Source organism: Pantherophis guttatus, chromosome 8, assembly GCF_059756535.1.
Source record: "Pantherophis guttatus breed Tessera chromosome 8, ASM5975653v1, whole genome shotgun sequence".
Lineage (NCBI taxonomy): Eukaryota > Metazoa > Chordata > Lepidosauria > Squamata > Colubridae > Pantherophis > Pantherophis guttatus.
The window spans coordinates 39,952,100-39,964,613 of NC_142070.1; the positions used below are offsets into that span (position 1 = coordinate 39,952,100).

A 12,514-nucleotide genomic window follows, 5' to 3' on the forward strand; every position below is an offset into this window, starting at 1 on the left:
CATTTTTTAAAAAAATGTTGTGTTTATTATGAATTGTGCTTGCTTAAAAATTCAGTGATGTGAATGATATTAATGTTATGAAACATATTTTAGAAAAGTGTATAAATTAGAAATGAAAAGTATGAATGGAGTGACACTTCTAGTTTTAAATAGCATCCCTCATGTATAATCTCTTCCAAACCCTCAAGAAAGCTTCTTGGTAACTAGTTCAAAGAATATAGCTAGGGCAAAAAATGGATACATCATTAAACATGGATTTGCATTTGATATATAATCATTTAATGTATATTTATGCTTTTGTGAATCTGAGTATGTATGGAAAAGAGTTTAATCCCCCCCCACTAGCTTCAGCAATGAATAAAATAGAGTGACAGAAATCCAAACCCCCAATGGACAGCAACAAAGAATGAGTGTTTTGTGCCTTTTTGCTGCCATTTGATTTTTGCAGTCCTTAGTCTTGAAGCAATCCAAACTCACTAGATTGCTCTTTGTATTGAAAAAATAACAATGGTATAAATAGCACCTTAGGAGAACAATTATAACCGACAAAAAGGAAAGGTTTATATTTTACTTTCTACTTGCCATTCTCCTGATGATTATTAACTCCCAACCCCAACAGCTATTAAAATTGTATATTAAACATATGCATATTAAACCATATAAAACATATGGTTACATATGAACTATGTAACCATTTACATAGTTCCAACAAGTTTAACTGAAAATTCTGTTTTCCATGATTAGACTTAAAACCAGTTAGACAGCCATAAGAATTGGCTGGTGACTGGTATTGCATGTGGAGATTTGCACAGAACACAATGTGAAACAGAACAAGCATGAAGAATCACCTTCTGTAAACCAAATCCAGTCCACTGTCTTTATTTCCTCAAGGTCACTTTTTCCTTTGCTAAATTGAATTTTTAATCAGTTGAATGAATTGTTGAACACAGGGGCAGAGGGCTAGGGTTCATGGAAAGATGGTTCTAAGGTGGAACATAGCGTGAAAACATAGCTGACTGCCTGAGTGACCAGTAAGTATGTACCTCAGCAACAGGCAGTTGAATGCCCACAATGTTCCCTGCTGGGATATGTCCCTGATATGTGTGTCTAAATGCCAATTTATCTCTTTGCTGATAAAGGCTATTTATTCCTGATGATGTCTTGGGTGACAAAAAAAGACAAATATTCCTGCATTTGATTGATTTCTTAAAGAAATCATGTCCTAAAACACTAGTCCATGCTTCTATCATTTCTTCTTGGTCAATTGTCAAGAGACTTTTAAATAATATTTATAAGTAACCCTCATAGGAAAAGCATTCCTTTCTCACCCTAGTCTATAATATATTTCTCTTTCACTGGTTCTGTTTCTTCATAGCCGGCAGCCATCCTGATTATAAGATTCAGATATAAATTCACACTGCTCTAGACAAAGAAACATTTTTTTAAAAAAATATTTTATTAGTCATGAAGGACACTGAGATTTATCTTGGGAAAATGTGTTGAAAATAAACCAGGATGCATAAATCATTTTAAATGTAAGCCTGGATTTTTCAATTGTATATACTATAACTGTCTGGCTTTGTATCCAAAATGGGCTCTTGTTTCAAATTTTACTCCCCCTTCCTTCTACTTATATTTCTATTTTCTTTTGAGGGTTTCCCCCCCCATATCTCTTGTGCCAGTTTATTTCATTTTGAAAACAAATAGCATTTCAATTTATATTTTTCTCTCCTGAGCTATTTTAATATGTTCATTTAAATAAAAAATAACAGGTTTTCTAGTTTAAGGATTATATATTGTATTTCCCAGATGAAATATATTTACTTAAAAGGCTATAGAAAATCAGCAGAAGGTCTCCTCATTGATGTATGGCCTTAATATCGTTTTGAATGGTAGGATTTGCACAAGTAGTATAGATCATTTACACAGTTAAATTGCAGAGTGCTTGTCTTGCCATCAGTTTTCCTCTGTTTATTATGTTTGGACAGTGGAATTGCCAAGTCATGGAGCCAGGCTTATTTTGGAGAGGGCTTGGGCCCTGTGCTACTGGATGAAGTACGTTGTACAGGAAATGAATTGTCTATAGAACAGTGCCTAAAGAGTTCCTGGCAAGAACACAATTGTGGCCATAAAGAAGATGCAGGGGTTTCATGCACACCTCTGGCAGGTATGCAACAAAGGAATCACTTTTCTGAACCAGAATCACTGCATGGGTTATGATTAATTGACACAAAGTGGTTGAATATTTTTTTGACATCTTTCAACAATAAAAAAGATAACATTTCTTGATGTAGACCAAAGGCCACATTCTGGCTTCCAGAATGTATTGGTCACATTTAAAAACAAGGGTGAAAGGAAATGCCTATGACTGATGAGGGAAGAACTTGCCATGCAACATAACTGCAGGGAAGACGAATGGAAGTTAAGTATCAACATCTATAAACAGCTGTGCAACTTCTGTTTATTTTCTCTTTAGCATATCCTGTATTTAACCTAAACATTTTCAAGTACCTGTTGATTTTTTTAAAAGGATGATTTGCTTCCCTAGAAGGTTTGCATGACTTGAAAATTGAAATGACTTAGTAATAGAGTAGTTCTGGTTCTGTGAACTATGAAGAATGTCAACAATTCAGAAAGTCCAGATTCCACATGAAGATGTTCCTGCCATTTATTCTAAAAATATTCTGGTTTTCCCTGACTGTTTTGTGTCTTATTTAAACCAACTACAGTCCTTAGGCAGTGTAGATTAGGGAGTGAAAGGACATTTGTTTGTGTGGGATTTAACAGAAAGGCACAAGTTAAGGATATAACTTATCCTCTCTTTTACTTTTGTCTATACAGTTTTGTCCCATAAATTACACATTTTATACAACAACAACAACAACAACAACAACAACAACAATAGCAACAGCATGCAGAAGTGCTTGGGTAGACACAATACAAATAAAACCAATTCACTCCAATTTTATTAAAATATTTATAGCAGGAAATTCAATATCAGTGTTCCTCTAACATTCTGTTTTCCATTTAAATGATGCAAAAAGTTATTATCTAGCCTATAATTGTTCTATTTTGTAGTGCAGTTTCTTTTCTGCAATAGCTACATACTAAAACACACTCTTATTTTGAATGCCACAGATGGTGCAGTTCGACTAGTTGCTGGAAAAAGCAATCATGAGGGACGGCTGGAGGTGCTTTATAATGGACAATGGGGCACAGTCTGTGATGATGGATGGACTGAATGGAATACGCAGGTGGTTTGTCGACAACTGGGCTTTAAGTAAGCTCCATTTATGTGAAGCTACTAATGATTATGCAGGGCAATGCTGATAACAGTTCAGTGAATTGCACCTGCTTTGCTTCTTTGCTTTCTAATCAAAATCTATTTGTTTAATACTGTGGCCTTGGAATGATACAACGAAGAAGAGCGAAAATTAATTTTTAAAAAATGCTAACCCTGGTTGGGAAAAAGGGCAAGAATTATTATCTTTATTTACTTATTTTTGCAGCATGAACTATAATTCAACTTGACTTTTTCTGTATTGGGAATTGTAATTAATGAACAATTTGTTATGAGAATACTCAGATTCTAATATTAACACAGAAATTGAGACCATAATTGAGGAAATACAGAGCTGAGGACTGCTATGCCTGAACATTTATAAGATCATATTATTTTTATGTAATTATTAATCAATTTTATATGGCAATCCATTTCACAGAAAGTGACTCTGGGTGGCCTACAGCAATCCAGTGAACAGTAGAAAAATAAAACAGTCATCTAAAACCATTAAAAACCAATAAGGACAAAACCAAGAAAGAAATTAATAGGCAGAGGAATATTAACAATAAAGGAGCTACCTCAATAATTCACCCATCCCTTGGGGTTCCCAGGCCTGCTGGCATAACCAGGTCTTGATCTTCAAAATGATCATCCACAGTGATGAGGCCGACTTTGCGGGGAAAAGATTCCACAGTGTGGGCACCATAGCAGAAAAGGCCCATTGCCAAATGAAGCTTGGAACCCCTAACATGCCCATTCTATTGGATCTGGTGGACTGGGCAGATTGAATCAAAAAGAGACAAATAACTTCGAATAACCTGGTCCCATGCCATGTAAGTCTTTAAAGGTCAATACCAGCACCTTGACTTGAACCTGGAAATAAAATTCCTACAATCCAGACTTCATATTAAATATATTCCAAAATGTTGAACTCTCATTCACCCAGTCACTGTATTCATACATTGCTCTAAAGCATAATTTGATTTATTTCATTTTGGCTTAAAAGCATAGTGTGCAGTCCCAGCTATTTTCATTTGAAAGTCCTGGTTTATGGCTTTGCATGATGTATGATCCCAGCCAACTGCAGTTTATTCAATAGATTGTTGTTAGCAGTTTGACTTCTGGCTAGCTAAGGTCACTGATTTAATGCTTGTGTCTTATTAGAACCTGCAGAGAAAATTCACAGTGCAGAAGAAAGGAATGAGGAGAGAATATATATGGGGTTAATGTATTACATTTATGAACATAGTTTAAAGGAGTAGTTAAGCATTACATTTATAGAAGATATCAATAGTGAAATATGTCAGAATAATATATTGATTTTGAGCCTTAATAAATATAGCCATGGATTCTACCAACAAGCCTAATTTAAAAGTTGGGGCGGGGGGGGAAAAGAAAAAATATTTATTCAAAATACAATAGATTTCAATGAAATCAAGACTAATCATGGAATATATTTATAGTAAGTATTATAACTCTGTAAGTGCTAATGTCTATGTAAACAGGAATGGGAAAATTGTTTCAGAACATTTCTTAGAAGAAAATACAAGACCCATCTGGCTGGATGACATTACCTGCTCTGGAAAAGAGCTTAACATTCTACAATGTTCTAAGGGGGACTGGGGACAACATGATTGCAGCCACCAGGAAGATATTAGTATAAATTGCTATCGAGACAATGACAGCCACAAAGCCTTGTTAGGTAAATTACCTTTTATTGTATTTATTTATTCATCATATATGTAGAGCTGCCCATCTCACAAGAAAGGAATTTTTTTTTACATGGACGTCTGGTTCCAAAACATTAAAGGGCGTTTTGTAATGGTTGCAAGGAGAGACTGGAAAATTAGTCTGAAAATCAGATATCCCCCAATTGTATTTAAATTATTGGCCTTGGAATTCTCATTCATCGCAGAGTTTCTTGTCCTATTGCATTTGGAGAGCACTAGTTGGAGAAGCAAATGATTAGCAAGTAGAGATCTCCATTTCTATTGCTGGATTTTCCAGTTAAACAAGAGAGTCCTTATCTAGTTCATTGGAGATATTATTTGATAAAATAATCCGGGGCAGAATGGATTCAACAGCCTGGGTTTGATAAAAAGAATATATGTTGTCCTTGCATTAGGAGGTATTAAAAAAATATTACATGCAAGCAAAAACAGCAGAATGTCCCTTCAAAATACGAAGCTCTAATCCTAACATGACTTCTGGACAGAACAATTACTCTATTAGAGAAACATTTCCATAAAAATGTTTATTTTTAATCTTTTTAAAAAGCTGGCAGTAATGGGACCTGACAAACTTCAATGGCCAGGCATTGCAATATATATTATCTTGATGACTTTAAGCAGTCATTGTAACTGAACCCAGCCTATGTCTCAGGGTAGTTATATTGGGAAAAATGAGGAGAGATTACTGTGTATTGGATATTGAACTCCTGAATGAAACATCTGATATGAATCAAATACAATACAGAGTAGGTTTTCTAGTTTATTTTAACTACCCTGAAATGTAGCAAAAGACTAGAATTTAAAAATGTACACAAACATTTTTAAACAGTTAGGGCAATTTAGTGTGAGCATCTCTTATCCTAACAAAACATCTGTTGGATATTTCTTAATCCCACAGCTAATATCTTCAAGCATATTGTTAAAGAATTAAGTCTACTATAAGATTAAAAACCTGAACTAAAGCTTCCAATTCATTTCCATAGCTGTGTTTCTTTGTCTGTTCCTGAATCTCTTTGCTGCTTTCTTTTTAAACTTTCTAATATCCCAAATGTGTTATTATCCAATAGCATGTCTATGTAGGAGAGACAAACTATATTTCTAGAAATGGAAAATTTAAACTCAGAATACAGGAATTCACATTTTGGTGCCAGTTTACATAAACACATGGATTTGTGTTGCAGTGTTCATAATACATAAAACTGAATCTGTCTGGAAATCAAAATGGCATGTTATCTTTTGGTTAAATAGATCCATATGGTAAAATTCCTTTTTCAGTACTGAGGCTTATACTACTTTTATAGTTCTCAAACAATATTCCAAGTAGTAAAAGTAAGTTCACTAAAAATGAACTTTTCTATATTTTATGCCCTGTGTGGTTTAACAAGAAATATGAACTTATATTTACATTATATAGCAAGATTTTCCTAAAGCGAGCCTTTTATTGATGTGCAAACAAATTAACAAAGTTTGCAGAAATCAGAGGATCATTTAATTTGATTTTTATTACAAATGTTTTAAATGAATTAAACCTTGACATATATTGTCACATTGTTTCTTTTTCTGAATCAGGTTTTCTAGAAATAGCCCCATTAAACAGAATTCAGTTGGGTAAAAGTAAATAAAACATTTATAAGAGCAGAATTAAATTGAGAATATTCACCCACTACTTCACTCTTCCATAAAGGCTGGTCAGTTTTGCTCTGGCTTAACACTTATGAACTACATAAACAGTTACTTACTTATTAGAACTGATTAACATGGTCACTTTAGTATGTTATGATTGCAAGTATATTTTTGCATTAAAAAGTTATGTATAACCATAACTGAGACCACATTCACTTCATGGTGCCATATGTTGTTTATATCAACAACATAGTAATACTACACTATAAACAGTGTAGTAGCATCATGAGCAGTCAGTAGAGACATTTTAATATTCCGGAAGTGAGGAGCTTGGACACTCAAAGATTATTGGAGTCCAAATATCAAATTGGTCAGCAGGATCATGATCAAAATTAGAAATAATGGTCAGGAGAGCTGAAATCCAGCAGCCTCTGAAATGTATTTACAGTCTTGGCTATATGTATTTATCAGAGAATACTCACTAGGAATCATTTTTAGTAGATGTGTATACAATTATAAAATATATGTAACAGGTTTCAGAGAAAAAGAAAACATTAAAAGGTGAGAACTGTATATGCTTGGAAACCCTGTAAATAGAAAAATCTTGGTTGTTTCGTTTGCTAATGTTCTGTTTAAAAAGTTGAATTTTTAATTTTCTAAATATAATAAAATCTTAGTAGTGGAAGTCTTTCCTATAATACTTCGGCTAGATTTTGGAGGAAAAGTATAGTATAGTTTAATGCATTCATTATGTTTAATAGGTCCTTGTATAACGTTGATAACTTTGACTATTAAAGTTCTCTGAAAGAATAGTAAAGAAGTAATAAATTTCTGAAAGAGAAAATATAATGGAGCCCATTTTGTAAAATTTCCATTGAACGTTGAAAACCTTTGTGAGTGAATGTTCAAGGTCACTTATATGATGAGGCAAAGTGCAAAATAAAACAACTTCACCAAATCATAGATATGAAAGTTTCTGGTTAGAGTAAATGATCACAACATGCTCATATTTGCCTGACATTGTGATTAACTGGGAACAAAGTTTTGATATGTGTTATCTGAAAAATAAATTTTATCTGTGCAATTGCTGATCATATATTATGATTTTTTTTGTTTAGGTTTCCCAAGCCTTTACATTTAAAATGTTTTCTTTGTGCACTCTAGTTTGCAACCTTGATGTTTTTTTTTAAAAAAAATGAACATTAATTCATTTGTCAGATTTTGTTCTGCCCCAGCTCCGGATCCCAAGGAGTGTGACACACACAAAGCTCCAAAAACTCAGTTTAATACAAAATGCAGGCTTCCAGTGCAAATGTCCTTATCAGCCTGCTATGAATTACAGAGAATAAACAAAGTCCGACAAGGGTTGGCAACCAGCCCAGAAACCAAGATGTACAAGAAACTCACTCTCAAAATGCTCTGTATAGTAATTAAACATTGTTTCCAGCAGCGTGTGCTATCTGTGAGCAAACTTAAATAGGCTAAGGGAGTGGCCAAGTAGCCCCAAGCCTTACTCTCGAGGACACCTCCTCCTGAGTAGCCACTCCTGCCTTTTGGCAGCCCTGCATGCTCGAGCATTGAGAAGAGGCTCCTCCACTTCACTCTCTTCACTTGAAGGAGCTTCTGGAGGTTTTGAAGGCCCTGACTGAATCTCTGCCTCTGGCACCACATCCTCTTTAGCCTCCTCGCTGTCCGACCCGAGCACCGGCTGCACAGGCTGCTGGCGTGAACCACACCAGCCTCCTTGTCGTCAAGATCAGCCACAATCTGTGCAGGCTGCTGGCGGGCCACAACAGATTTCAAGTTTTTTTCCCACAGATTCAGAGAACATATTTTTCCCATATGGCTGTATAAATTGGAATGTTTATTCCTAGTTAACAACTTTCCTTGAATGTTTTGAGAGTGTTGCTACTGGTGCTGCTATGTCAATAGCTTTTAATTTATTCCCAGGGCCTCCTATCAGATTGATGGATGGTGAGGATAAGAAAGAGGGCCGAGTTGAGATCTATATTAATGGCCAATGGGGTACAATTTGTGATGATGGATGGTCTGATAAGGATGCAGCTGTGGTATGTCGACAATTAGGCTACAAGTAAGAGATCAGTTTTCAGAGATCAGAGTATAATCTATTATTTGTGCCACATTAATAGCTTAACATATTGATATTTTCATATATTAAGATAACTGCTGTGTTTCCCCTTTACTGTTTTGTCATTTTAATATTGTTTTAATAATAAGAAATAGAAATTGCTTAAATGTATGTATGTATGTCTACTCTGCCTATCATCAGCAATCCTTTTATCTCTCACCCATTTATGCCCTTCACATTTGTACATACATACATTTAGTATGTGTGTGTGTCCAGAATTAAATGAAGTTAGCAAGAACATCCATACACACAGAGGAACTTAATTACAGTTCGGTCAATTGGTATTCCCAAAGAGTGTGGTCCAAATGGCTTCTAATCTATCAATTTGTAATTTCTTTATCTGATATATTATGCATTAATTTCATGAAAATGTTATTTTAAAGGGATTGCTACAGCAAGGTTTACACACCCACACACCATATCAATGTTATTTAACCCTCTGAATATTTTTATAAGCTCCTATAATAGATGGTTTGATAGAGAGATGGACAGCATATAAATTAAATTAATAAATAATATTTCTTTGTGTTAAAGGTTCTTTCTACTAAGAAAGTAGAAAAGATATCTAAATTAAACAAGACAAAAGCAATTATGCAAATAAACGTCTATTTTTTTAAAAAAAGACTTCTTCCAAATTATGGTTTTTTTTTTAATTTTTAATTTGATTTATATGCCGCCCTTCTCCGGAGACTCAGGGCGGCTTACAATGCGTTAAGCAAACATTATTGTTGCATTAAGCAACAATAATGTTGCTTGGTTTCTGTTGTTGATCTGTAAAATTAATTTCTTACTGTACTAATTTCACACTGTAATGATTTCTTAAATGTGATTGGGCTGACTCAAAACTGAATCCAGCTTTCTTCCCAAAGTGTTTTAATCATTTTTTAAAACAATAGCTTCTCCTGTTTCTAAAAGTGTCATTTAATTTCAAGACATTATTGTCAACATAGTATAATCTATGTTGAAATAAAACAAAAATATTTTATTTGCAGACTTTTTGTTGTATGTCCAGCTGGCTAAAGAAGAACCATTTATTGCTAGCAGGCAACAATAATTGCACATGGTTTTGCAATCACAGTTGAGTTTTAGACAAATTGAGCCAGATGGCCAGGATAGATAAATATTTTATATAGAAGCTAACCCTGGTCACATAACCTGCTGAAAGCTTTGCTTCTCAGTGCATTAGGCCTTTGAGGTAACTATGTTCAGACAATTGGAAAAGGGGGCAGTGTGTCATGAGAAAAATGTTTAGTTACAAGTAGGAAAAATTAGCCTTATATGATCCAATAACAGAGACAGAAGAAATATACATAATGTCTAAACAGAATGTACTTCCTTCAGGGATGTTGTGTATATGATAATTCTATTCATGAAAATTCACATAGCTTACTAACCATAATTTTTAGAATTAAAGATATATTGCAGAGTTTGTGATTTTGAAATTTTTGGAGAAATAGCGGATTGAGGCATATGGCCAAGTAAGAGATTTCTGTTGCATATTAACTAAGCCACATGAGAAACTAGGTGGAAGTTCAAGAAAATTAACTTTAAAAGATAGATTTTTGTATCATTTGTTTGTTGCTTATTGAAAAATATTGAAGCAATGAATGAAAGAAAGGAAAGTGGGGGACCTGTGAATCTATTTTGCTTATAGTAAGTATTTAAAAGTAACATAACCAATGCCTGTTCAGAATGAATAACCTCCCTTTAGAAAACTGAGTAATTGAAGCTTATAAATGCATAATAAAATTATTTACTTTAACACAAACACACACAAACTTTTACATTGATGCCTGTATTTCATCAACATCTTTTTAAAATCTATTTTATATACAAAATTTAAAAAATAACTTGAACAGTTGTAGGGGAATTATACAGTTGTATTCAATTATACAATTCTTCAAATATCTGCAAATAGGTTAAATGTGAAGGGAGAATTTTCCAAACAAGAAAAGATCTGCTGTGTATCTGTCTTAGTCTATAAATGCAGATCATACAGATCAACACTTGTGGGCAATTTAGTCCTGGGCACTGGACTACTAGAATTTTACTTTTTTCTTCATTGCTTCTATAACAACAGCCTTAAATAAACATAGTTGACTAAATTGCAAAAAATATCCATATTAGTAAAAATATTTGAATGATAAAACATTTTAGTGCCTAAAATGTTAACATTATAATACTTAGGTTACTAATTACTTTTACTTTCTATTTTACTATGGCATCTTCATTTCCTTCACTGGTGTTAAGGCACAATAGAAGGGCTAAAGCTATGGGATGCTTAATTCCTTTTTATTTTAATAATGTACTTTGCATGCTGCAGCTATATGCTTAAAAGGTTTCTTTGAAAAATCCGCAATTAAAATGCTTTATACATTTATACAATCTGTCTCATGAGATGTGCTTAGTTTGTAAAAGATAGGTAGTATTATTTCATAATAGTACCTGAGAAACTAGTGATAAAGCAGGCCTTATTATCTTTCCAGTTATGCCACATATCCTTCTTTTACAAGTAGTATTACTGACTTGATATTATTGAATAAATAAATGAATGGGAAAGTGCAAGGATTCGCTTCTTTCTCTTTCCCATTCATCTACCCTTATTAGATCAGAGTTTTGAGGTATATAATACAAACTGAGTCTTGAGATGGGACATATAGAAGATATATTTATTAATTATTATATCTGTCAGGTTTCTCCCTGATTTTGTCAGTTGAAGAATTCTGAAGTTTTGTTTGGGTTAGTATATAGTATGGTTTGCTTTATTTCTGATGGATGGAAATAACTGATTGCTCTCAGTGAAAATTAGTCAATGACTAATTTTGATAGTCTTAGATTATTTTTAAAATGAAGTTATTAGCAACAAAATTATTAAAAATTAACTATTAAGTAAAACTTTGTTTTATCACCCAAATAACAAAAGAAATCATTATATTATTCTCTAGTATTAAATCAATCTGGTGAAAAAATTATTTATAGAAACATTATATGGTTACCTATAGTCTTTGAAAGTGATTAATATACTAAATAAAATAACCATTTGAAAAACAATGCTGTAATAAACCTTTCTCCATCTAATGGACAGTGCTAGCAGAGACGGTGGAAGAAAATTACAAATGTTTATTGATTCATGTGAAATAAGAATTCCGTATCTGTTGTTGCCATTATGATTTATTTTAAAAGTTGCTCAATTCTTTTCCCTCCAGAGGTTTATCACGAGCAAGGACTATGGCATACTTTGGGGAAGGAAAAGGTCCCATTCATGTGGATAATGTGAAATGCACAGGAAATGAAAGATCCCTTGCTGATTGCATTAAACAGGATATTGGTAAACATAATTGTCGTCACAGTGAAGATGCCGGTGTCATCTGTGACTACCTTATCAAGAAAGCATCCAGTAGTAAAGGTGAAATGAATATAAAGTTCAATAATTCTCTTTTCTGTAAATTGTAAAGAAATATCAGGGAGTATTTGGGTTGTTTTTAGGAGGGAATTGTTTGATCACTTTGCTTGCCATTTGAAGTACTCTTTGTATCTACTGGTTGGAAAATTTAACTTCTCTGCTTTGAGCCCTGTTCAGATTCTCTTTCTTCTGTATGTGGTTTAAGAATATTGCACCGTCGCCAAAAAAGGATTATTGGTGGAAAAAACTCCTTAAGGTAAATTACAGATACAAATTTAAAATCACAAGGCCATGCTTCCCTTCCCCTGGCTCTGCTGCATTTGTGT

General features: G+C 33.6%; 1 protein-coding gene across 2 annotated transcripts in view; it reads left to right on the plus strand.

Moving 5' to 3' along the window:
* Positions 1-12,514, plus strand: part of PRSS12 (serine protease 12) — a 45,269-nt gene that overhangs the window by 25,688 nt on the left and 7,067 nt on the right. For both annotated transcript variants that reach the window (XM_034442835.3, XM_034442834.3), the window contains exons 5-10: positions 1,989-2,167; positions 3,139-3,280; positions 4,789-4,985; positions 8,587-8,728; positions 11,992-12,191; positions 12,366-12,444. In XM_034442835.3, coding sequence (XP_034298726.2) covers positions 1,989-2,167; positions 3,139-3,280; positions 4,789-4,985; positions 8,587-8,728; positions 11,992-12,191; positions 12,366-12,444 — 939 coding nt within the window. The remainder of the gene's footprint in view (positions 1-1,988; positions 2,168-3,138; positions 3,281-4,788; positions 4,986-8,586; positions 8,729-11,991; positions 12,192-12,365; positions 12,445-12,514) is intronic.